Source organism: Prosopis cineraria, unplaced genomic scaffold (assembly GCF_029017545.1).
Source record: "Prosopis cineraria cultivar Desert tree isolate PC_DT_omini unplaced genomic scaffold, ASM2901754v1 PC6, whole genome shotgun sequence".
NCBI classification, from domain to species: Eukaryota; Viridiplantae; Streptophyta; class Magnoliopsida; order Fabales; family Fabaceae; genus Prosopis; species Prosopis cineraria.
The window spans coordinates 17,070,548-17,098,054 of NW_026555337.1; the positions used below are offsets into that span (position 1 = coordinate 17,070,548).

General features: G+C 30.5%; 2 protein-coding genes across 8 annotated transcripts; one reads left to right on the forward strand and one right to left on the reverse strand.

The window, feature by feature from the left end:
* The first annotated feature begins 489 nt into the window (after positions 1–489).
* LOC129312682 (vacuolar protein sorting-associated protein 36) lies at positions 490–8,113 on the forward strand. Of its 5 annotated transcripts, none has more exons than XR_008593673.1 (10): positions 490–1,378; positions 2,171–2,374; positions 3,277–3,370; positions 3,484–3,541; positions 3,720–3,789; positions 4,500–4,635; positions 4,710–4,794; positions 5,269–5,355; positions 5,612–5,758; positions 7,834–8,113. XR_008593673.1 is itself a non-coding variant. In XM_054955351.1 (9 exons), the coding sequence occupies exons 1-8, from the start codon at positions 743–745 to the stop codon at positions 5,324–5,326; spliced, it is 1,341 nt and encodes a 446-aa protein (XP_054811326.1). In that variant the 5' UTR covers positions 490–742; the 3' UTR covers positions 5,327–5,355; positions 5,612–5,858. The 5 variants fall into 5 exon arrangements, 1 of the variants encoding a protein (XP_054811326.1); XR_008593671.1 differs by lacking the exon at positions 7,834–8,113 and adding an exon at positions 6,827–7,235; XR_008593670.1 differs by lacking the exon at positions 7,834–8,113 and adding an exon at positions 6,850–7,234.
* LOC129312683 (NADH--cytochrome b5 reductase 1-like) lies at positions 6,054–22,291 on the reverse strand. 3 transcript variants are annotated; one of them, XM_054955354.1, is made up of 11 exons: positions 22,169–22,291; positions 22,019–22,080; positions 16,358–16,815; positions 14,324–14,465; positions 13,180–13,270; positions 11,696–11,773; positions 10,502–10,582; positions 9,155–9,244; positions 7,867–7,932; positions 6,839–6,925; positions 6,054–6,300 (listed from the first exon to the last, which is right to left on the reverse strand). In XM_054955354.1, the coding sequence occupies exons 3-11, from the start codon at positions 16,362–16,364 to the stop codon at positions 6,208–6,210; spliced, it is 735 nt and encodes a 244-aa protein (XP_054811329.1). In that variant the 5' UTR covers positions 16,365–16,815; positions 22,019–22,080; positions 22,169–22,291; the 3' UTR covers positions 6,054–6,207. The 3 variants fall into 3 exon arrangements, with proteins under 3 accessions (XP_054811329.1, XP_054811328.1, XP_054811327.1); XM_054955353.1 differs by lacking the exons at positions 22,019–22,080; positions 22,169–22,291 and having other exon boundaries at positions 16,358–16,534; positions 16,629–16,895; XM_054955352.1 differs by lacking the exons at positions 16,358–16,815; positions 22,019–22,080; positions 22,169–22,291 and adding an exon at positions 14,556–15,021.
* Positions 22,292–27,507: the final 5,216 nt, after the last annotated feature.

Genomic DNA, 27,507 nt, shown 5'->3' on the forward strand with positions numbered 1-27,507 from the left:
AATTATTATGTTTGTGTATTTATAAAAAAAATTATTTTTAACCAAGATTTAAATTTTATTACTAGACTTCTAAATGTGTGTTGTTTAATTTTTAAAAAATTATGAGAATTTTATTTTTTAATTTCAGAATATTTTAATTAATTTATAATGTTTAATTTTATTTATATTATTTTTTTTTTTGAAAAAAGGCTTGCGAGCCCAACCATAAGCCCTTCACATAAGAGCCGGGTTTAAAAAATAGGGTTTAAAATAGAGAATTGAATTTTAGACTCAGGCTCTTAAGATCCGAGCTTATAAGAGTCGGTTTGCCCGTACTCCCAACTCTATCACCAATGTTGTCTTTGCTAAAATCTTCCACAATGTTGATCCAATAATTATGTAACTATTTATTTATAACCAATTGTTTCTATGACACTTCAACATATCCATGAACTTATTTATCTTTATTTAACACCCATCTTATTTGATCAGTCAAAATTATTGGGAGCAACGCAAGGGATTAAAATCAATCTGGTTGCTAAGAATCTGATATCGTGATTCATCGCACACCGGTCCTCGGAACGCAATGGCCATTGGCCAATGTTTTTGGACTCCACCACCCAGTAGCTGTAATTTTTCCCTACCCTTGTACCATATATAATCATAGGATTTAAACTTGTACTTCCGCAAGATCGTTTTCTTCAGAATTTGTGGGGAAGCTTTGAAAAGACGCCAAATCTTGTCGCTGACCAGCGACTATCCCATGGCCAGACACTGCTTGCCGGCGGTTGAGCTCACCGGAAGCGGTCGACCTGTGCTTCTCCCTAATGAAATTGAATGTTATCTTCTCTCCTCTGTAGATCTTCTTTGCGAAGATGATCCCTCCAGTTCCTTTCCTCATCTCAAATCAGGCATCCTCATCCTCACCACCCACCGCTTACTGTGGCTACTTGATTCCGCCACCGCCACTGGAAGCTCCGCCTCCGCGATTCCTCTAGGCGCAATCTCCCACATTTTCACTCCCAAAAAATCTCTCAAATCCATGTTTGCTTCCCCAAGGATACGTTTCCAGCTCTCTTTATCGTCAGATGGTCGGGTTACTGACTCGGGTTCGATATCCAGATCGGTGGTGGTGACGATCGTCATGAGAGGTAAGGGGGACAGTGATGTTTTCTTGTCGAAATTTTGGGAGAGTTGGCGGGCGAGGGCTTGGGAGTTGCAGAGTGAGCCGAGTTCAAGTTCTGGGTCAGGTTCGAATGCTTCTTCTAGCGGGATGTTTTCAAGTGATGGGACCTTGAGGATGGTGGGTGTATCGGGAATATTGAGGAAGGAGCAGGAAAGTTGGGAGAGCACAGATAGAACCTTGCAGGAAGCTTTCCAGGATTTGAATGCTCTCATGGTAATACGTCCACGTATGCTCTTAATTTCTGACAATCTATTGCGAGAACTCAGAAAGGAATGGTGCATTATGTTAAACTTATATGGTTGCAGTTTATGAGGGCAATGGCCTTGTTGTATTGAAAATTGAAGAGAGGAATATATCGAATTTTATTGTGCACCAGAACTCAAGTTTGCTGTAGTATTTAAGGACCTTAGAATTTTGTCTGATGTTTGCTTCAGAGCACTCCCATTTTCTATTGTCTTTTTTTCTTAAAATCATTGTAGCTTTACTAAGATACAACTTTAGAACAGAAACTTAGATTTGTTACTACTGTATGCATGCTGACAACTCTACATGTTGATCACACTAGGAAAGGTGTCCGAAAATCCTTCCTCCTCTACCACCTCTTTAATTGGATCTTAAATCCTACTTTTGCTCTTCTATAATATGTGTAGTCTCATGGTATGGATTATAAATTGTTCCTTTATCCATTAACTCATTGAGCAAGCAGTCCTTTTTAGATAAAAATGGAAATGACAATCTGATCCATATCAGCAAGATGAGTTAAATTATTCATTCAATATATTTTCTAATGCTCCACATAAAAAGTAATTTTTCTGTTAATTGTATTGCTAAGCTTGCCAGCCGGGTTTACCTTAATATTGTTTAAAGAGATGTCACCTTTCTCCTACTTGATCGTGGCAGCATTGTGGTTAGGTCTACTATAAGTTCTGTAGTTAATTTATTGATTAACTCGTTGTGTTTTGGACTTTTGTGTTAAGTTGTTTTGGCTTGATGTTGGGATTACAGAGCAAGGCTAAAGAGATGGTGACACTAGCAGAGAAAATGAGGCTAAAACTTTTGTCTGGATCAAATTCTCAAACCAATGAAGCAAACGATGAGGAGATGGGTTCAAAGGAAGAGATGCAAGATTGGCTATTGAGTGTTGGTATTATATCACCTGTTACGAAAGAATCTGCTGGTGCTTTGTATCATCAGCAGTTATCTCGCCAGGTTATTGTCCTTCTCTTTTATTCTCTGCTAATTCAGTCAAGTCTTATTGCTTGTCAACTAAGATGTTCATTTTAAGAAGGATTTCTTGTTTTGTCCAAGCATTTTAAAGATTGTTTTTTGTTGAATGGATGAGAGCAATGGATTTGACCATGGAGCCTTATATTACTAGTTTGTTTAATAGAGGAATTCCAAGGATGATGATTGAAGGTTTGAGACCAAAAAAATTCAGCATAATTCCAAGCCCTTAATCGGAAGATGACATTTGACTTCTGTTTGTGTGAAAAGAATCCATTTTTCTTTCCAGCCAATCATACAAGTGTAAATGAATTTTAAAGTGCCCGTGTACTTTTGATATCTGTAGAAACGGTAAAATCACTTGTTCACTAGTTTTTGAACTCCATAATCTATTGCTTTGTAGTCTCCTCCCATCATTCAGGACCATTCAGATCTACAGTAGTCCTTCCTTTAAAATGATTTGCACTTTGATTCCTCATTTAAATCGCAATATAGTTCAAATTATGTGAGGAGAATGGAGGTTGGAAGACAGGCCGTCTACTATCTGCTTTTATGGATTATGAAGGACTTCGTTATTATGTTGATCGGAATCTCGTGCAAGGCTTAAGCTCATTGAAACTTTCTCCCTCTAATATTTGGGGTGGTTGGTATGGATTTTTAGGTTTTTAACATTGACATATGGTTATCATACTTTTTTTTTTTTTGGCTTTTCATTGTGCATGCTTATGAATTGGTATGTCTTTCATCATTACATAGAAGTAACAGAGAATTTTTATGGTCTCAATGTTTTCAATGCTACAGTATTACCTGTTCTTTTTGACTCAGATTTCTTTTTCACATTTTTAAATGTAGTTTTAAAATACTAATTTTTTCTTGCTAATGCATAGTTGGCAGATTTTGTTAAAATTCCACTTGACAGAGCTGGAGGAATGATCAACCTCATTGATATCTACTGCCTCTTCAATCGTGCTCGTGGCACAGGTGTTGATCAACACCCCTAGCTTTTATATTTCTGTGGATATGATAGCCTTTTGTTTCTTGGCAAAATTGTCTATACCTCCCTGTTTTGGTTGGCTGATCTGCTTTTCGTGCAGAATTGATCTCACCTGATGACTTGTTGCAAGCTTGCATGCTTTGGGAAAAGTTTGATGTGTATGTATAACATTGTGATTTTTACCCGTGTATTGGTGCATTTGTTTATTGGTTCTGTAGTGCAAACATTGTCAGTAGGTCAGATTAAATCATACTCCAAGGAGTTCTACTTTTTTCAAGATGATTGGTGTTCTCTTAAATGTATTTTGTACGTTAACTATCTCATTCATTGTTTCAGCCCAGTGCTACTACGTAAGTTTGATAGTGGAGTCATGGTAATACAGAATAAATCCCATAGCGATGAGGAGGTGATTTTTTCTATCTGTTATCTTTATTGTTTTTTCAAAGTCGATTTCTCTCTTTTGGGAGTAGTCAATATAAGGTATTATGTATTGACCGGAAAAAAAAAAAATGTAGGTTGTCATGTTGTGATTACCTTTGAAAAATCATCTTTCCATTCATCTTCTGGAAGTGACGTTATGAAACTCTATTTGCATACCGGATAAAACGGGGGGATTATTACTGTAAAGAATATGTACTGTGCAAGTTATGTCATACTGACTTAAAAAGTTAATAAATTTTCAATGCTATTTTTTTTCATTAAATAGTTTAAGTATTGATTTATAAGATATTGAGTTGTTTAAATGATTTTACTGCAGAGCCATAATCCTTTTTCTCTGTTCTTTCCCTTGCCTTGAGGTATTCGGAATTTTAAGTTCAATAATGACGATAATAACAAACATTAAAAGAAAAGACCAAGGTTAGGAAATTAGGATATCTGCTAGCATCTGCGGCACTGCCTGATTGATTGCAATTTATTATTTAATTCCAATGTGTCGTCTTACTTGGTTATTTAAAAGATGGGTTTATATCAATCTCTCTTTGTGATTTTACCTATCAGGGTAACTGTCGTGATTGAAACCCTAGTCCAGCTATTTATATTTACGAGTATTCTGATTTCAAATAACTGTGCTTCCCGTGGAAATCAAATTTATGTAGCTAAGGCTCCTGGGTGCAGGTTTTTGCTAAAATAAGGATGCTTGTTCTGAAGCCTGATGCTCTCCGAGCTGGGATAAGTGCTGGTGATGCTGCAAGGACACTAGGAGTTGCCCCGGCAATGGCAAAGGAGCATCTCCTTACTGCCGAGAGCAAGGGTATGCAGCCATTCAACTCTTCAATATTCTTGTTGACATAACTATGAACTGATAAAATGTCAAATCATTTTCAGGTTTACTCTGCAGGGATATTAGCCCTGATGGGTTTCGCTTTTATATTAATTTATTCCCTGATATCAATCAAGATGACATGCATTTGTAAGTAAACTTTCTATACTTTATGGACAAATTGAGCTTGACTAATTGATGAATGTCGCCCCATCCCCAACGAAAAGGTAAAAAAAAAAAAGGAAAAAAGAGAGGGGTGGGGGAGGCTTCAGTTAACTAATGTGCAATGTTAATCTGCATGTATTTACTAATGCTTGTTTATTATTCCTAGACTTTTCATTTTCATCAAGTACCTATATTGTAAATATATAACCATTTAACTCCTTTGCATCAAGTGCCTAAAAGATTCATTGTTTATTCCTGGCCTTTTCTTGAATGAATATATATATATATATATATATAAAATTCATTTGTGTCTGTATTCTTGTTTTTATGCAGTTGAATGTGCGTGTTTTTAGTTGAGTCTTATATTTGACCAATAAAAGAAAAGAAAATCAAGTCTTACGTTCATATACAAAAGAATTTTTGTGATAATGGACCATTCCTTTATTTGCATTTATGCAGAGTGAAAGAAAATGGAATTTATGCCTCATGGATAAAGGCAAGCCATGCTCGTGGGTAGTAAATGTTAGCTTCTTTTTTGCAAATAAGGTAATATATATTCAGGCCCTGATTTTTCTAGTCATATAATAAGACTCCCTACATATGATTCTAATATTTGGCTCCTACATATGATTCTAGTTTGATTTTGGCCCAATTTTCTCCTTCCTTAAGTACCAGGCAGTAAATATTTTTTAGAAGTATGCTTTCCAGTAGCAACTAATAATTGTTTTAAAAATCCGGGGCAGTCTTGAGGTCATTTTTTTGAGAAATAAAAGTTGATAAGACTTTGTCATTGCAATTGCAGAGTTTACATTCCAGGATTGAGCAGACAGACTTAATACATATCCAAATTGCTTCCCAATCTAGTTAATCAGCAGTGTTTGGGCTTCTAACTCTTCCTATAACACTGTAATGCACGCGAATCCAAATGCTGAAGGCTGGAAAGGTTGAGGTAAGAGTTTGGATATTGATTCCACACTGTTTCATAATGTACATTTGATCCATGTTCAGTTACAGATATTTAAGGGGTTATTGCGATTCAGAAACATCAATTTACTCATGCTCTTTTCTTTTTTTATCACCCTTTTTTTTTTCCTGGGGATTATATATATGCTTAGCCAATTAGCTGAAACAATGCTGTTATAGAAATTTTTAAAACCATACTTTTTATACTACATATAACTTATATCATTCTGGTTTAATGTTAACAAAAAAAAAAGGGTTTAATGAGGGATAAAAGCTTAAAATGAACAATAACAATAGTTGCAGTGATGTCAAACTTTGTCTTGCAACAATCTTTTCCATTTTATTATTATTATTTGCTATAATTCTTTGATATATGAGATACAAATCATTAAATAAAAAATAGCAACAACCATTTCAGAGAGAAAAGGAAAACAATCAGAACTGAAACTGCATATTTGGTGCGTAGCCAAGTGCATCAAGGTGAGCAGCCATGGCTCTATTCATTGCTGGTGGACCACACATTAGTATCTGCAAAATGTAACAATTAATAAGGATCATAATATGACCGTGAAGCAAAAGCTTGTGCAAAAATGAGAAGAGAAGATTAATATCTCTATTCTTGAATTGTTAATCTTCTTTAGTTTTAGTGTTTGAAACTTTGTAAATGCATTAGGGAATCTCTGAAGAAAACACACTTGTTGCAGTTAAATCTTATTTTTTTATTGACAAAAAGACTAATATTGAAACTGTTGGTTATATGAAAAGGAAATTCATTCCAATTGTACTCTTTCTGATCCAAAATATAAGCATTATCTTTCAGTTGATTTTGGTTCAAAATATAATTAACTTAGTAGTTGTAGAAATGTTTTTCCCCTCTTACACATTGCATTTATCAACCTAAATTGTGTGAATTTATGACATTCTTTTCACTCATCATTGATAATTGGGACTAAGGGTAAAAAAAAGGAAAACAATATATATGTTATATTAGAACAAGAATTTTATTGGTATACGGATTATTGTTGAAGCAGTTTATATTTTGGACTGGTGGCAGTATTAAACATACCTGGATATCAGATGCAGGTGCAGGACAATGGGTTTGAATCATTTCCTTTGATATGAACCCAACCCCACCATTCCATGGTTGAGGAGGCTGCCAAGTGTGGGAAGGAAAATAAAATAAATTGTTATTTTCTCTAATAGCATATAATAATATCAAATTAATAAATTATTGTGAAAAAGAATATTTAGTTTTCTTGTAGAAGTAAGGTGAATAATGATCGCAAAGTTAAACATAGTGATGGACTTTTTTGTTTATATTTGAATATTTCTTTGAAACTTGATTAGGGTAATCAAATGATTGAAAGTAAATTCGTTAAACTTACTCTTCCTTCTTGTTTGAGTGATAATAGTGGTAGTAAATATGTTATAGTCATGATTGTGGATTTCTTTTATAGTTTTGGAGGAAATTAAACCTTTGTTATTAATTAAAAGCTTGTAAACATCCTTCTGACTTGCATCTTTCATTCAGATGAAAGTATAATGTTTATTAAGTATAAAATGCAGCAGATGTTGATTCTGGATAATCATTTTCTTTCATTTTTCATAAATTTTATTCTTATAACTATCAATGTACTTTTTTTCTTTAAAGAAAAAAAAAAAAGTCTTGTATAGTCTTTAGAATTTGCATTCTACCCTTGGACTTCGCCCTCCACAACCTAAGTCAAGCCCAGTCGGGTGGACCCATTCAATGTTCCAAAACTCTTTTCATTAACAAAATTCAAACTCAAGAGGCATTGAATTCCTCGTTACTTACTTAGCTTATAAGGTATTATTATCATCATCATCATTATTATTTTTTACCGACCATTATAAGATACTGTTATTGCCAGTATAATTTTGACATAGCATATGCATACATGAAACTAAAATTAATGTTTCACCAAAAAATAAAAAAATAAAAACTGAAATTAATGTTTAAGTTTAAGAAAGAGGGCATACTCACTATTACAAGAAACATATGTAAATGTCTTAATTTTCTTTTCTTTTGATGTGTGTTAGGATGCAATAGGGAATTGAAGAAAAGCAACAAACCTGATTTAGAACATAGTAAACTTTGAAACGGTCAGGATACTTGCTTGCCAACTCATCAATTTCTTCCTGCACCAATCACACAGAAACCAAACTAAAAAAGGATTGAAGCCAGCACCGAATTTCATACCTTTATGTGTGCAAGTAATTTAAATTTGATTCTTTTAATAATTGATAGAGTGGAAGGTTTATCAAAATGTCATGAGATCAGCTATGTTATATGGAGGTGAATGTTTGCGCTTTAACGGAATCGTAAGAGTATAAAATTGAAGTAGTAGAGAGGAGAATGTTGAAATGAATGTGTTGGTATACATGTAAAGATACAATTCAAGATGAGTGTATACGTGAAAACATACGTGTAGCACCTATTGAATGAAAAATGATAAAAAAATTAATTTAAGATAGTTTGAACATGTATAATGAGGATTGAAGGAGACGCTAGTGAAGAAAGTAGAACGAATAATTTTGAGCTTTTTTAAAAGGGATAGAAGAAGGTTAAAGAAAATACCTATAAAAAATATTGATGAAAATATTTTAGTTAGCATTTGTAAAATCTTGGTAAAAGGTAGAGAGCATAATGGTGATGTACAATTTTTTTTTTTTGATTAATATGTACAATTCATGTATCTAACTTCACTTAGTGGGAGAATGTTTGTTGTTATAATTGATAGTATATATATTTTATTGTCTTAATGAGTATAGGCAAACATTTTTGGGTGTATTGTCATCATAAAAAAAGTGAGAGTGAGTTGTGAGATTAGTAGAGCCTTTGAGAATTAGCTTTGGGATTAAGAACGTGTATATTTAGCTTTGACTATTAAATTTCGAATTTTCTGATTAATATATAAAAAAATTTATATTTTTCAAAGGCAATGCTAACTATGCAAAGATATCTTTACTAGATAACCCAGACAAAAAAAAGAATGGGTAATAGCATTATTTTGACTTTAACTGTCGAGCAGCAACGTAATATTCTGCCCATATCAAATAAAAGTGATGTGTGAGAAATCAACATGTGATATGGCAAAACCAAAGTCATTTACAAGGTTTATATATATATATATAGTATATAAAATACTGATAATAATATAATAATAATAATAATTTTAAATGATGATTTAAATTTTTAAATTTTATCTAAGATGTGTGTCCCATATACTTCTCTAGACTTGTGAAAAAAATAGATAAATATTGTTCATTGTGTGTGTGTGTGTGTTTTTTTTTCTTTCTTTCTTTTTTCTTTTTATTTACATGGACAATTAGCTTTCAACACTAATTAACAATACTGTACCTTTAGTAGAATGTCATCCACTGTAACATTGGCATAAATAAGGTTCAGTTTCGTTTTGTCTTTTGGATTTTCTAGTATGGCTCGTGTGATCTGCAAGAAATATAAACACGTACAGATACATGCATGTCATGGTCCTAATTAATGGCTGAAATAAATATAATTAATTTAATAACCCTTCATGTTTAATTCTACTTTAATTTAATACACGTGGCTTCAAAAATTATTACTTTAATGTAATTTCTTATTTTCATTTCATGTTTCATTTTGTACAATTTTGAAACCTGATCTTAAATTAAGCGGAGCATAGGAGAAAACTGACTTCTTTAGCACGTTCTGCAAACATTCATAAAAACATTAAGTGGTAATTTTGTTCCTAAATTATAAGTAAGTTTGTTTGAGATTTTAAATTTATTTTTGATATAATATTCTTTTTTAACTTCCAAAAATGATGTAACGTCGCCGCCGCCTTTGCCTTTATTGTTAATAAGAGCTGACTTTGATTGTTAATTGATTAGCAAATTATATAATATAACCTCAAACATTATAGAAAAAGAATCAAGAAAATTTTCTTAATCATTTTCTGTAATTTCTTAGTTATTTTTTAATAATTTTTTAGGTCATTGTCTGTAATTTTTGAATCTTTTTATAATTTTCTTTCTTATTTTAGGACAACTAATGAAAGTTAATTTTTATTAATGGTAGAGATGATGTTGTACTATTTTTAAAAATTAAAAAAAAATATCACTTCAAAAATGAGTTTAAAATCTCAAACATTTTTAGATATATAGTTTAAAAGTGAAATTGGCCCTTAACTCTTTATAAAATTAGGAGGTTAAATTGAAATAAAATAAACGTGAAAGAATAGAATATATTTGAGATAAGGCAAAGAAGATAAAATAGAATTAAAAAAATAAAATTTCAAATAAATTTAAAAATGCATCCATAATAAAATTTATGCTATTTATAAATTACAAATGGTGTGATTTGCTTGAGATTTCTTGTAGATGTCCAAGAATAGGCATTTATTTAATTATACTATTTATAAGTTATAAAATAAAAAAAACTAAGAAAACATAACTTTGGGTTCCTTTTGAAATTTTGCTATAGGTTCCTGTATTTTTTTAATATTCTAAGTCCTTATATTTTTATTTTTGGTATTTTAAAATAAAATTTATAAAAGGATCTAGAGCACTGAAAAATAAAAGTGTAGAGACCTAAAATATTAAAAAAAATGTAAAAAATTATAATAAAACTTGAGTAAAATGTAGAGACCAAAAATAATATTTTTTCAAAAAAGCTATTAGTGTGTCCTTAATTATAATTATAATTTATTTAAAAAAATTGTACCTGAAACATTGGGGTGATGCCAGAACCTCCAGCGAGCATTCCATACGCGCGAGCTTGATTTGGTTTGTAACTGAAACGTCCCTATAAACGACCACATTGAATCATAGCCCATTATTGAATGGGTTTTCCTTTTCCTTGCTTTTTGAGCTTTTATATGATAAAACTTATCAGGAAATAACAAACTAAATTAAATTAATTTTATAGTTGATCAATCAAACAATTTCAAATTATTTGAGACAAGAAAATAATTTATAGATAAAATTTTTTATTTAATCTCTCAATTATTAAAATATTTTTGTTGTTATTCTCTCCATCATATTATTCATCTCTAAATTGACACCAAACTTAGGCCCTATTTGGTAACTCAACATTTCACATTTAAAATAAAATTAATACACAATTTGAACCTTGAACTATATATCTACGAGTGATTTAAACTTTAAATTATATTTGGTATATTATAAATCCTAAATAATTAAATTTGAAATAATTTTGTCCTCATTGTTAAATCAAAAGAGAGTAGGATAAAGGGAGAGTAAAATTTGAAAAAATTGTACATTACGTCTTTTGTTTTAAAAAGTAACGGTCATTTGATTTAATTTAATGGTTGAAGTGAAATTGCTATAAATTTAATTATTTAGTATTCAGAATGTATTAAATGAGTTTAGGATTTAAATTATCTTTAAACCTATAATTCAAGGTTCAAATTACATATTAACACTTCAAAAATCTTTATTTGCACTTTCAGGAAGCCCAAAATTATTTAAGTATTAATTTTTATCCAAAAGGACTTTTTGGAAAACAAATTTACGTGAAGGTGGAATTCAAGACTTTTCAAATTAAAAAGTTGGATGTTGGGTATTTAATGGGTAAATAAATGTGAAAGTAATTTTATATTTGACCTTCTACCTCTGATATTTTTCCTTTTTGAGGATGTATTGATATATAATGTTACAGAGAACTGCACATATTCAAGCCAATAATGTATTAGATTTGAATAAATAGAATAAGGGAAAGGAGAACATTAATATTGAATACACACACAATAGTACTAATAAGATGTCTCATAATATAATTTTAATAGTGGAGAGACTAAATGCCAAAATACTTAAAAATAAAATTGAAAACCTATACAAGTAATTAAAACATAATTTTACACTACTTTTAAAAGTGGATATATATATATAAAAGTACCTTAGGACCCTTGACGGCCAAGCAATCACCTTCTTTCATCTCTCTAAAATGGTGAGACATCCTTCCTTTTGGATACATCTGCAAAGTTATACTAAATTTAAATTTAAATATGCAAATCTGAGATGATATATATCATTTTAGTTTATACATAAATCATACAATATTTAATATGAGTTTTGTTAAATTTACATTTTCCTCATTTAAATAAAAATTATCTTACTTTAATGTGTGTGTATATAATATATTGGCCAATATATACTCTCTCAGTTTAAAAATATAAAATATTTTTAACCAAATTTTATCCTCTAATAAAGTAGTTACCTACTTTTCAACTAACCCAATCTTTTTTATATTTATCCCTATTAAATATCTTATAATAAATATAAAATTATTATCAATAGGGGCACTTTTAAAAAAAGGTAATGACTACACCTCGAAAGATTAAAAATACTTACATTTTTAAATATCCAATTCCTCAAAAAAATGCCTTATATTTTTGAACGGGGAGTATATATATATATTATTTTGATAGAGGAATAAAATAACAATTTTAAAATTATTTTCATGTGTAAGGTATCAAAAATTATATATTTAGAAATTATATAAAATAAATATAATTTAGACCCGTTTGTTTTTTAGCTTATTTCATGAAAAAATTATTTGTTAAGAAAATTATTTTGTGAGATTTTACAATATTTTCTTAAAATTTTAAAAATAATTAAAATAAAAAACATTTAATTATTTTAATAAGTTATTTTGAGAAGTTAAAATAATATGGTGCTATGGTTGATAATAATTTTTTAAAAATATGGGATAATATTATAAAATTTTAAAATAATTAAATAATAAATTATTTTTATAAAATAGAAATGAAGGATGATAACACAAAATTAAAAAATAAATAACTAATAATTACTCTCTGTTAAAAAATGAAAAGCATTTTTTTGATAAGTTGAATTTTAAAAAATATAAATTATTTTTAGTTTTTTAAGATATAATCATTGTTATTTTTTTAAAAGTGTTCTTATTAATAATAACTTTATATTTATTGTAAGGTATTTAATAGGAGTAAATATAAAAAGATAGAGTTAGTTTGAAAGTAGGTAACTACTTTAGTAGGGGATGAGATTAGGTTAAAAATGCCTTACATTTTTGAATAGAGGAGTACTTTTTTATTCTTATAACCAAATTTAAAAAATTTATACTTTTTATTAAATCTTTATAGAATAAATATCTTTTTATAAAATATCTAAATTATCTAAAAGCTACTTTTTTCTTAATCAGAAACCAATTGTCCCTTTGTCTTATTTCTATTAATTTTATGTAAAATTGTCCAAAATAAATTAATAAAATAAACTAGAACTGAATGTAAGATATTTTATTTTGTTTCAGGACATATTTTCATATGTTTTAAACTAAAGAAATATGATTTTAGTAAAATTTATAATAAGTTAGACAATTTAATCTTAATATATGTATAATACCTTTACCACCAATTCAAAGTAGCCAACATCTGAATCCAAAGTGATTGGGGTATATGGTCTGGTGACTTCCTCTCCTTGGCTATCTCTTCCCCTGCTTACACAATATAATGAAGCATCCAAGTTTTATATTTTGTTTGGATCAAAAATAGTTTTCATCTTTAATCTAAACATCAAAATTTTCTTGCTGGAAAAATACAAGAAAATGTACAGAACAGCAGTTTGAAACACAAATGTGTAATTTTTTTATCTGTTTGATTTTTTCAATATTTTTAATACAAAAAAATTGACAAATTGAAAATTTATATATATTAAATAATATAGGGATGGTAAAATTTATCATAAATAGATCCCAAAATATTTAAAAATTAGGATAGTATACCTAAGAGCAAATATAATACAATATAGTTGATTTTCTTCTACCATGTTTGGTAGGTGAGAAAAATCAACAAGGTAAAGGAATGGGTGAGAGGAGACCTAGACTTTCTAGGGTCTATTCCAGCTACCCCAAAAAGTGCAATTATGAGGAGAAATATGATTTTTTTCATGCTTGACCTTATGTTTTTTAGACTTATTCAAGATGGTGAAAATTATCAATTTTTTTTAAAATATAAAGCCACAGATAACCATGTAATGAGAAAAAGTTGCAGACTCATAAAACATCAACACCTTATTGGTGGATTGTCAAAAATCAAAACATCAATATTATTATTCGAAACTTGATAAGCAAGCCAGTTCGCACAATTATTTAATTTTCTAAACATGTGATTGAAAATTACCAGTTTTAGGCAACAAGAAAATATTTTCTCTTATTTAGAGGGTGTTAGTCAAGTTGAAGCCGAAGAAGCCCTTATAAGAAAAATAATTATAAAGAGTGAATCAAAATTCTCTAACTTAAAATACTTATTAAAATAAAAAAAATACTTTTAGGAGAGTTATTTCCAAGTGAGTTCGACAATGTTTGAATTTAATCCATTCATATAACAATATACATAAAAAAAATCTCTAGCTTAAAATCTTGTAGAAAAAAAGAATGACAATATAAACAAGGAAGAAGAGAGACTCATCCTATCTATCCTATATATATATTTCTTTCTCCAATGGATTTTGTCATCAAAATAAATAAATAAATAAACAAATAAAGGACCTGCATTTAATATGTTTTCCAATAGGAAGGCCAAGAACTGAAGTAGGTGTAGGAAGAGCAAATCTAAATCTTGCAGAATTGTGACTCAGATTTGTCTTCTTCACAAGCTTGAATTCTCTGAAGTTCTTACGATCCAAACAAGCTGAAATAAATCAATTATCAATTAATACACAAAAATCAATTAATCTACAAAATAATAACAATAATAATAAAGAAATAATTAATGGATCACCCTTGGGTTTAAGAAACAAGTTGTAGCAGTAGAAATATGCAGACGAAAGGGCAATAACAAGAAGAGCAACAGCAACACCATCAGCTAAGTGCTTGAAATCCAAATTCATCGATTCAAGTACTGATGTAACATTATTACTGAGATCAGGAACAGCTTCTTCCCCCATTTTTGATATTAATTAATCAACCAAATAATATATAATTAACCACGTGAAAACTAATAGGCACTATACTTGAAAGTTAAACTAATGAAATGAACAAGCATGCCTCCAAATAGAACAAGTATTTATATGTTCTCTTTGAATTCTTTTCGTCGTCATCTCATCATTCTTGTTCTGCAGCGAAGCGAAGAATCATTCCAAACTCTTCTAAGAGGTCCAAAGATTCTAAACTTTTACATTTTTTAAGATAAAAGTTAATATAACTGTGTGTGTGTGGGTGTGAAAAGTTGATTCACGGTTTTCATAATTTCGTGCTCATAATTTAAAAAGTTATAGTTGGATCTTTATATTAAAAAATAATTTTTGATTTAATCTTTGATATTATCATTTTACCAATGTGTGTTTTATGTCTCTAATCACCTAGATTTTTGTCACATTTTTTGTTATAAATCATATAAATTTAGAATATTGCAATAATTTGGCTCGGCCCATTATTCATGGGTAATTGTATCCAAAAAGAATATTACAATAATTTAGAATATTTCAATAATATTTAATTAATTTCACAACAGCTATTCTTTAATTCTTTTAAGCTTAAGGAGGATAGTTTACTAGGCTCAATTCAAGAATACAAAGCCCAGTGTCAATTTCTTTTTTAAACTTCGCCAAAGGCCGGATTTGTTGAACCGGGCCAAGCAACTTTTTTATCTTGGGTTGGCAAAAAGAACTTTAATTTCTCTTGGGCTTCACATTTCAAAATATAAAGCCCATTAAACAACTAAGTATTTTGGTCTAATTTGCTTGACTTTTGTTAGGCTTAACTTTAGCATAAAGTGGCCAACATCCAAATCTCTTTTCGGCTTTTTAATATTGAAAGGTTCAAAGTTTTTTTCTATAATTTTAAGTTAGGCTTTTCCTGTCACTTGTACTTACTTATTGTTTGATATCTTTCCTTTTCTTCTCTTCTAACAAGCCTTAAATGCTAGCTTAATATTGGGATACAAGTTTATAATATGACTAATTTTCATCCTAATTATTTATGTAGCATATTTTAAACCTTTTCTTCAAGTCATAATTGCCTTATTACATAACACTACATTGAGTTTAAATACATTACATGAGTGTATAAGAGTTTGTCTTTCTCTTTATTTTGCTCTCTTTACTTCCTTTCTATTAGCCTGGTTAGTAATTCAACTCTTGAAGAAAAGTCTTAAATAAACTTCATATAATAGTCCACTAGACTTAGGTTATCTATCTTCAAGATTAAAAGTAATCAAGAAAATATTTTTTAAATAATACATAAAAAGTACATTTTCATGATTTAGGAGAATGGTGATGATGAAAATTAGAATAAATTAATAATTTATTCATATTTTTGTTTATTATTACACGTAAGTAGATAGAGTTATAAATAGTTTAAGTATTAATTTATAAATTATTGAGTTGTTTAAATGATTTTACTGCAGAACCATAACCCCTTTTTCTCTGTTCCTTCCCTTGTCTTAAGGTATTAGGAATTTTAAGTTCAATAACGACGATAATAAAAAAAAGATATTGAGACTGCCCGGTCTACTTAGGTTGAAATCCAAATGGAGCAAGGATCCAAGGGGAATTCTCAAACTTGGGAATCTAAGTGACTTACAAGTCATTGATTGTGGTTCACGCGAGAGTCCACTTTCCACTGTATTACTTGAAGAACTCGTTCATCTGGAGGCATTAAGGATAGAAAACTGCAACTTGTTAGAGGAAGTCGTACGTGTGGACACTTGAATAATCCTCTACCAATGCTGAGAGAACCGGTACGTATTTGCCCACCCAACTTGAAGCACATACATAAGAATGATTCAATATTGGCGTTTCAGAACCTACAGATTGTAAGAGTAAAAAGATGTGGTCTTCTTCTACACTTGTACCTGCCCTCATCACCTGTCACATGCTGACAGGCGTTGAGATTTCTGACTGTGACAGTTTGGAAGAAATTTTCACTGATACAGCAAAAATGGCCCAGAAACGACCTTCCAGTCATTTGAAAACTATCGTTCTTGAAAATCTTTCGAAGCTTTCATGCTACTCCCTGGAGGAATTTGACTTTTCATCCCTCTAAACAGTGAGAATAGTCAACTGTCGTGCCATGGAAACATTTTCAAGGAATGTTTCCTCAACAGAAACCAACTTCTTCTTCCCGGATTTGGCAAATGAGTGTGTTTATTTTATACAGGAAAAATATAACTTTAAATTCCTATACTTTGTTCGTGTTTTATTATTAGTTTCTATATTTTTTTCAGTGTTTTTAGTTCCTATACTTTTATTTTTCATTATTTTAGATCCCTCTAAAATTTTTATACTTTGTTCATAAAAGTACTTAAAATAATAAAAACAAACGTATAGGGAAAAAAAGCACAAAAAAAAAAAAAGAATCAATAGCAAAATGTAAGCAAAATACAAGGACCTAAAATTATGTTTTCCTTTTTATATATTTCATGTCAACTAGTCTTCATTTTCTGTGCATGGCTGGCAACCATAAATTGCTTATGACGATAATTAATCTACTATACATATGAGTAGGATTGTTTCCAAAAGCTAGAGAAACTGTATCTTATAAAAGTGGGTGGTGTTGAATCTAAAGTGTTGTTTGACATAAATGAAGATTCTGCTTCTGAATCACTACTGCCTCATTTACAAGAAGTGGCGTTGAGTGATGTACCCATCAAGTAACTGTGGCAAAAAGAACCTCAGAGTCAAGTGTGGGGAAAGCTGACATCACTCCAAATCATCTGGTGCGGAGGCGAAAAAGATTTATTCTCCATTCCAGTGGCTAAACACCTGTCCGTTCTGAAGTCGGTAAAGGCATATGATTGTGAAAATATAGTTCAAGTTGTTGGAGGAGGAACAAGTTTTGAAGAATTTGCAGGAGCAGTACTGTTCAAGAGTTTGGAGAGGATTTGGGCGAATTCCAAAACTCAAACATCTTCCAAAACTCACCAGTTTCTGTGAAGAGCTTGATTTGGGCAAATTCCCAGAGTTAGAGATCGTTATGGCAGAGGACATTCCAAATATGAAAATATTTGATAAGGGGAAGCCTCGGACACCAAAATTGAAGCAAGTTTATGTGACGCACATTACAAAATCATGGAAAGGAGACCTCAACAAGACAATAAATTACATGCACACAAATTATGGTACGTTGTCTAAAACTCATCTTATTTTTATTTACATGTTTCGGTTGAATTGTAAAGTCATTTGTAGATGTGGATATTATGCTTTTAAATTTTAATTGTATGCTTTATCATTGTTGTAGATTTTTTATATATTAACATGAAGATGTTAACTAGCGTAATATAATACCACTGACATGGAAGATTCAGCCAACCATCAAATCAGGAAGAAACATGTGTAGGGAGAAAAAACAGAGAGGGGGATTGTCACGTGTAATCAATATTCGTGTGAGTGTGTGTGTGTATTATCTTAATATATTATACACTGACTTCAAAAAGGAATTAATTTTGTTCATCTATCTTTTAAATCATACGAATTTTTAGGTTCAATTATTAGATATGGACTTGAGACGTTACTTGCTTTACTTGGCACGACATTTATACATTTGAGTGGGTTTTGAGTGTGACTTTGTGGGTGCATGCCATCAACTTAACTAAGAATCTTTTGAGTAATTTGATGTTGCATAGTATGTATCCTTGTTCTTATTTTTATAATTATAATATAATACAATTTGATGCAGAAAATAATTATCGCACTGATATATATTCTAGTTCTAGCAACCACAAGTATACATTCTAGAATAAGATTCTCTGAAATATATAGTTAAAAGAATCCCTCTTTTTATATTTTATTAGACTGTGATCAATCCCATGTATTTGGATGGAGTTTCAAAATTATTTTAAAATTACACGAGTCACTAAAGTAAATCCTTGGACATACTACTGCTTATCCATTTTAGTTTTATATAATTACTGATATAAAGTTTATATGAGCATGGAATTGTATGCATGAAATTTTCAATAAAATTAAACAAAAATAAACATAAGATGTGATATTATACATTGGAAATATTGGAAGAATATAGAAAGTGACGAAAAGTGTTTAAACCCCATACTCTATGTATCATGTATTCCTTTCCAATCAGAATATAAGTTATTTTCTTAAAATTTTGCTTATCACTACAAGAAAATCAATATTTAGCAAGGACCTTATTCCTCGCTAAATTAGATCTATTCCTCATAAAAGCAATTTAGAGAGGAACTAATTTCCTCACTAATGTGTAGCTAAATGACGGGCCATTAATATTTAGCAGGAATAATGTTTTCCTCGCTAATTAGCGAGGACTAATTATCCTCGTTAAAATTAGCGAGGCATCTAATTCCTCACTAATGCCTCGCTAAGTTCATTTTTTAGCTAAGATTTTTTTGCAAGGGATGTGTTCCTCGCTAAATTAGTGAGGAATATGTCGTCACTATTTCCTCAATAATAGATTATAATTAGCAACAAAAAAAATTAAGACAGCAAACAATTAGAGATGAATTAATTCCTTACTAATTCCTCGCAAATCAAACTAGTCACAGAGGAATAATTTCTTCACAATTTTGTCACTAAATTGTACAATGGTTTTGTAAGAATCAAAATATTGATTATAAATAAATCTTGTTTAATCAAGCAATTAACTAAAAAATGAAATCTAAAGTGCACAATATAATATAAGTGGTTCAATCTATCTATAATCCATATATGGAAAAGTCATATCATAATCAAATGGTTCAATATGTTAACCACATATCAAAAGTCATACAGTATTATAAGAAGTAGAGTAATAAACTTAATAAGAGTTCTAAAGTATCTCATACATAAAAAATAAAGGAAAAACTTAGGAAATAACATGGTTATTTTCCACCACCATTTGGATTCGGTTGCTTGGAAGAATTTGCATTGCTAGCACACCACTCTGGAGTTGGGACTGTCTCACCTAAACTACGAATAGCCCCAAAAATATCTTGCTGTATGAAAAATCTCATCTCTGATATCTTTTGGCTGAATACATTGTCTATCTTCTCCTCTATTGCATGGTTAACAGCTTCAAATGCAGGTGTCTGAATAAAATCTCCTACATTTGGTGTAGGATGTGAAGGTATAGGATATGGAGGAGTAGGATGAACAATATTAATGTTACAAGTGGTCTTGCCATGATTTCCACATACCATAATAGCATGTGATCTAAATCCATAAACTTTACCAGTCTTCTTCATCCTACCAACTGCCTTCGACCACAATGTTTTCAACTCGTCTATAAGAGGTTGCAAATACAAGTCTATATTTTGATCAGGGCTCTTTGGATTAGGAATGACAACAGTTAGAAACATATAAGGGCTGCTCATGCACATTCCTTGCGGAAGGTTGTACGGTGTGACAATTACTAGCCAACAAGAATAATTATGTGACATTTGCCTATAGGGACTAAAGCTATCAGATGCAAGGACTTTATATTATCACATCTTGAGCAAGGACCCCATTGGTAGTAATCGGGCACAAAACCATGCCTATAGAGGTGAGTTATGATAAGATCTATGTCAAGAAACTTTATATTATCACATCTTGAGCAAGGACATCATATCATGCCATTAGATACAAAGTCTTTTTGAGTTATTGCAAACTCTATAAACTCATCTATGCCACTTATGAATTCTTCAATTAACCCCTTTCTACTCTGATCTTGTCTATTGTACATCCAACTTCTATCACCCATCATTCCTCTACATTACCAAAAAAAATAATAATAATAATAACAACAACAAGAAGTTTGCAAAGGAGTTTCTAAGTAACAAGCTAAGACATTCACAAATTTTAATTAATAACTCTATGACTTATATTAAATATAAAAAGAAATTCTTTTAGAAAGCGTCATCTTTATTAGGAATATTTTGCAAAGGATCTAAATAACAAGCTAAGACATTCATGTCAACATCACTAATGCCAATGTAATAAAATAAACGAAATACAAGTAAGCATATAAAATTTAAGCAAATACTGGAAGTGAAATGCTGGAATTACAGATCTCATGATCTCTACAAATAAATGAAAGTGAAGAAAAGTTATATAACTTAAGAGATTTGAAAATTAACAACATAACAAAAATAATGTAGTTTAATAGTTTTGCTATTGTTTTACTCCCTATTTTCTTCTTACTTTCTCTCCCATCAAAATCAAGCCTCAGTGCTTCACATTCACACTATTAATACCTCCATGAACTTATCAATTAATTAATATTTCAGCAGAATAGATCAACCCTCTCATTTCAAGAAAAATAAACAAAGATCCAAAAATTATTCTCAAAAACGATTCAAGAAAATGGAGGCAATACCCTCCTTGTAAGAGAAGATAGAAACTGATAGCATTTTTTTAAAAAGAAAAATAAACTTATTACCAAAATAAAAAATAAAAAAAGACAGACAAAGATGTTATCAGAAACACACAATATTAGGCTTGAATCACGGTGGTGTAGAATGGAGTCCGAGGCAGAGTTATGAGTAAATGAAACAGGGAGATAGTGACTGGTTTTGATTGAATAGAATAAAGCAAAAGGAGGGGTAGAGTGAGTATAAATGCAGGGACAATCACTCCAAAACAGGAAATGATTTTAAAAAAGCAAACAAAGGCACCAATAATTGAAGGAAACAACGTGAATATACCCTCCTCCTCCTTGGTTCACATGTCTTCAAGAGGTTTTAGTATATGGATCAGTGTCACATTTCATACCCCTTGTTAACTAATGTACCCGGAATATGTGACCAATCATCAATCACCAATAATGGTTACCAATGAATAAGACTAATAGCTAATAACAACAAATATAATTAATGGGAAAAACGTAGAACCAGCAATTTGGACTTGGGAGGGTGAGGGAAAAGGACAGAAGCAGACCAAGCCCAAACATATCCTCTGATCAAGGCCGAAAACAATTCCAGTTAGTCTCCGAGATGACGATTATAGAGCCATTGAGATGATCAACGCCGAAAACGTATCCTCTGAGATGACGATCATCAGGCCAAAAAGAAGAGAAAATAGATGAGCTTTGGATCCAGAAAAGAACAAATGTTCCATAGAACAGAACAAGCCTATCTCAGTTCTCCCTCATCTCTATCTCGGCCATGAGTATCGCACAATTCAATCTCACAAAATCATGTCCCCTCATTCTACTTACATGGAAACCAAACGCACAAATTGGGAAATCAGAACAATTCATTGACAATTGGGAAGAACAGAACAAGCCACATAGTAGTTTGAATCGTATAAAAACCTGGTGAAAGAGAAGTTCTCCCTGCGACAACTGGAACTCGAACACGGCTAACACTACTGCAACTTCAAGATTTGGGAGATGAAGTTAATGATGAGGTTAGATTAAAGACAAAATCAGCTATGACAGAGTGATTCTCTTGCGCATTCTCACCTGCACGTCCTTGCCCGAGCGACAGCGTCTCTTGCATCTATGGTTGGCGCAGCCGCACGATGAGTGAGTCGCTGGTGAGGAACGCACAAAGAAATGAGGGCAGATTACTTGCGTGGGAACAAAATGGAGGGAATAACAAAATGGAGTCTTGAAAAATAAATTAGAGGTATATAAAATTTAGAGAAATATATTTTTTAAGAAAATATTTTTAATATAAAAAATCTTATAAAGTAAAAATAGTTGTCTTATATAGAAGAGATTATAATTTTTTAAAAACAATTAATGTAGAAGGCATTATAAATTTTTAGAAAATGTTATATATATATATATATATATTAATATAGTATAAAATAAGTTTGATGAAATAGGTACATTTTTAAAAAGTAAATATAAAATTAGAACCCTTCTAATTATTATTATTTTTTAATTTTTTATTAACTATTTAGAGAGGAATAATCATTTCTCGCCAATTCCTCGCTAATTAGAGAAGACTATATTTTCTTATTAATTTCCTCATCATTTAAACTTTTAGATAGGGTTACAGTATTCTTTACTAATATTCCTCGCTAATTAAGCACATTAGAGAGAAACATATTATTCATCGCCTAAATTTCCTTGCCAAATAATTTCTCGAAGACGAAATTAAATTTCCTTGCAAAATTCCTCGTCAATACAACCATTTAGAAAGGAATACATAAGTTCTCGCTAAATTTCCTCGCAAATCTAATTTTTTCTAGTAGTGGCTTAAAATATAGGACATTGGGTAAATATTGATTATATATTTTTTCAATTATACACTAATTTTATGGAGTAATTAATGAGGATATTTTGAATAGGTTAAATGTTTATATTTATTATACTCAAATACACAATTAAAGAGATATAGAAATTTTTCAAAATTAAAATTTTAACTTTTTAAAAAACATGAATTATGACTTATATCATGCTTCATAAGGAACATGCCTCTTTGATTTCATTAAAAAAAAAAAGAAGGTTTGAAGATGCCCCCAATATATGTATACAGGGTGTCAAGAGAGTCAGACTCTAAATTAACTAGAGTCATTTTGTGATTGAGAATATAGTTAAGTAGCAAGAGATCATGACCATGATATCTATGAGAGATTTTTAAATTGGTATGCTTGAATGAAATACTTGTAAGGAAAGGTGTTTAAAATATGTAACAGTTGACTTCATCTAATAGCTCTATATAATTAATTGATATGCTTTTTTTATTGTTTACAAGTATTCTCCTATTAAAGATAATCATATTTGAGGCACGACCATGCATTAAATATAAAACATCTCTCTTAATAGAATTTAAATAATAGTTCTTGTCACGTTGTGTGATTGATATATTAATTTTTAATATCATATACATTTATTTAGGAAGGGAAAAGACTAGCTTCACGGCTATCAAAATAATAGGAATGATGAAAGATTATTCAAGTATTTGTGATACATATATATATATATATTGTCTTCTAACTTTAGCATTATTATTCTCAAATAATTATTTTTTTGTTAATTTTATTATTGTAAAAATTAAACTCAATATGATGACAACATTTAAAAATGTTTTGTTAAAGAAAAGATGTTCTTACTGAGAAATGTACAGTGAAGAATAAGGATTCTGTTATATGGAAGAGACTTGGTGATTTATGGGAGGTGTTGAAAAAGGAAGTTGGTTGGGAAGTGAGGAGTGGAAATAAGGTGTGTTTTTGGGAAGACAAATGGGTAAGGGGGGAAGGGCAGCTTGCTGGAAAATTTGTGCAATTGATTTTTGCTGATGTGAGGAAAAAATACGTTGCAAATTAAGTTGTTTCTAATGGGAAGTGGAGATTGGAGGAGTTGAGGGATTGGTTGCCGAGGGATGTGTTGGAAAGTATTGAAGGAATTTGTCCTCCTTTTGGGGGGGGGGGGGGAGGATAGAATGTGTTGGTTGAGAGGGTGAATGGTAAAGTATTGGTGGCTGCTATGTATGATTTATTGAAAGATTTGGATAGAATGGAGGAAGGAAAATTATGGAGAGTAATTTAGGGATGGAGGGGCCCTAGATTGATTTAGGTATTTTTATGGTTAGATGCAAATGAATGCTTGCTTACTACTATTAAGAGGAGTAGGTGTTTGAAAACTTCTCCCATATACCAAGATGTGTTGCATGTTTTGAGGGATTGTAGGTTTGCAAAGGAAGTCTGGGGGGAGTTGCCATAGGGGAAGATGTGTGATGGTTTTTTTGAAGCATCTTTGCATGATTGGATGTTGCTGAATCTATCTTCTAGAAAAGTTCAGTGGCTGGTTAGGAGATGTTATTTGCTGTCACTACTTGGTTTTTGTGGTATGGACAAATAGTTGCTTATTTGAGGAAGGTTATATAAGGCTTGAAAATCTTGTCTTGGTTATAAGGAAGTATGTTAGGGAGGTTAGGGAGGCGTTTACTGATGAGTGGAAGGAAAAGAGGAAAATCTATACTATAGTAAGTTGGATGACATCGGTTGAGGGGTGGATTAAATTGAATATTGATGGTGCTATGAGGGGGAATATGGAGGCTGGATGTGGAGGTATTTTTCGTGATCATGAAGGGAGATGGTTAATTAGGTTGATTTGCACGCATATTGGGTAGATGTAGTAGTAGTAGTGAGCATGCAGAGTGGTGGGTTTTGCTGACGGGCATGTTATTAATCCATCATTTTGAAGGGAAGAAAGTGATTATTGAAACTGATTCTATGTATGTAGCTAGCAAGGGGTTTGGAGGAATTTTTGCAAGCTGGAGAAAGCTGTGATTGTTTTATGCATATGGCTGGTCAATTTATGAAGTATTGTGAGTTTCGTGGCTCGTATACACACAGAGAGGGAAATTGATGTGTTGATTGGCTAGCAAAATGGAGCTTCCTTCAGACCAAGTCTGTCCAGCTGCTAGAGGGTCGCCTGAGGGTTTATCTAGTTGTTTGCATAGGGATGTAATGGGCATTTCATGCTCAAGAGAGATTGTTTTTTTTTTTATTTGCTTCTGTTAGGGCTATTGCCCTGTTCTTAATAAAAAAAAAATGTTTTCTTAACATTTAAAAAATAAAATCCAGCAATTTTTGTTAATAAAAACTAATAGCGGTAAGATCGAATGTTGGAGAATTTGAAAAATATTTTATAAAATAAAATTTTAAAATAAAACTTCATGTAAAGTTAAATAATGAAAAATATACTTTTACTATTTCATGAGTAAAGCTATATAGACCAAAAGGTTGACCCTTGTTTGTTCAGAGGACCTTATTCACAATAAAAAGCTGGGAATAACGATATTACAAAATTATTTTTAAAATGTGAACTTTATTTATTAATTATATCTCAGAAGCTAATTATTATTATATATGCATGTGTTTACACCCAAAGTATAAATTTAGAAATTCAGGCTCAACTTAACTTAATTGATTTTAAAATAATTAAAAAAAAATATTTATGAAACTTTAGCCATTAAATCAATACCATCCACACTTCACCCATGATGAAAAACCACGATGAAGGAAGTAGTTTCTAAATTCAAAGAAACTAGCAATTATAAAATTTGGATATCACTTGAATACCAAATTAGGATTATCTATAAATAGAGGAGCACTCTTTCAACAACCAATATCAATATCAACAAACTATCAGTTTCAGATTCTGCATTTGCTACTTTATTTTATTTTTCCTTTTATCATATAGTTTTAGTTTTTATTTTTCTGTTATATAGCCAGCATAGCCCGCCACATCTTTCTTTAATTAATATATCTTTGCTTCTCTACATCTACATTAATTTTTTTCACTTTGCATTCTAATATCTGAGTAAATTATGGTAAGGGAACTTGAGTTCCTTGTATTTAATTAGAAGTTAGATTCTTTCATCCTTTTAAAATCTCGTGTCTTTGGTATACCTCACGTCAGTTTCCTTTTATTTTTGCCTAACAGCATGAGTAATACGTTTTTTCTTTCTTTTTTTTTAAGAAAATTAAAATTAAAGTAGCATACATTTAGACTAAAGTGGAGAAGGTTTAAAATCCCACCCAAAAAATAAAAATAAAGACAATGCCTTCGGCAAGTACTTGGAAGTTTGCTGTATGCTGATACAAGGAAATTGTGAACTGCGAAGCGTAATCGGAGGAATAATTGCTACGACAATTAAACATTCCTTTCGCGATTTTTTCTTTGAAATTAAAATAATTCAGAAGCATTACTGCCTCCATTTTATTCTTCTCCTTGTCGTTGCTTAATGTAAGTTTCTTTTTTTATAATGTCAAATATAAGTCACTTTACAAAAAGTCAATAACATGAAATTATTATTTTTACAATTAGTCATATTGCAGAGAGAAACACACACACACACACACACACACACAAAAGATAATTACAATAATTTGATTTTGATTTAAGAGTATGGTTATCATTTTTGACAATTTTAAAGTTTCAAATTAATGTCATTAATCCATAATTAAAAGCGACTAATATTAAGATGTGACCAATAGAAGGAAATTAACAATAGAAGAAATTATATTAAGAGTGTGTCCACATTTAATGTCTACATTTACTGCTCAAGTGTCTTGAATAGGATTGCCTCTAATACCAAGATACTTATAAGAAAAAAAAGGTCATCTTTAATTAATTTGAATAAACCAAAAAAATTAGTTAAAATTAATTTATGTTCTTAAAATTACCCTTACCATTCCAAAAACACCAAATTAAACGCAACAAATTCTAACTCAATATTAGTCATCATTTATCTCAATCCCTAGCTCTTCAAAAAAAAACAAAAAGCTCTTGGAAGTGCTTCTTTGTGGAAGCGCTCCGGTATGATAGCATTTATACACAAAAAAATATTAATTAATTAATTTAATAGTATAATTTTTTTAAAAAAATATTAATTATTTATAATTATTTTTCATTAATTATTTATTATACTCACTCTGTCCCAAATTATAAGACATCTTTAAAGAAAATCTTACATACTAATAACTCTCATTAAATACACTAAACAATCTTATTTTTTTAAAAAATATAAATTTTAAAAAATACTCTTTACTTAATATATTGGAAAGAAAGAGTGACAAAAATTAAATCAAAAGAGAAAAGAATATTGAAATAAACAAATTTAATTAAATTTTAATCTTTTCAAAGTGTACGTCTTATATTTTTTAAGTGCCAAATCTCCCAAAATATTTTTTAATTTAGAATGGAGTTAATATATATGTTTCTTTATTATCACCTTCCAAAGCAGAAGTGCTTCGACAGGTTATTTAACTTTTTAAGTTCTTTATAATTAATTCTTTCAGAGCTCTTTCGAAAGAATTTTATAAAGCGTTTTGGTATGACAT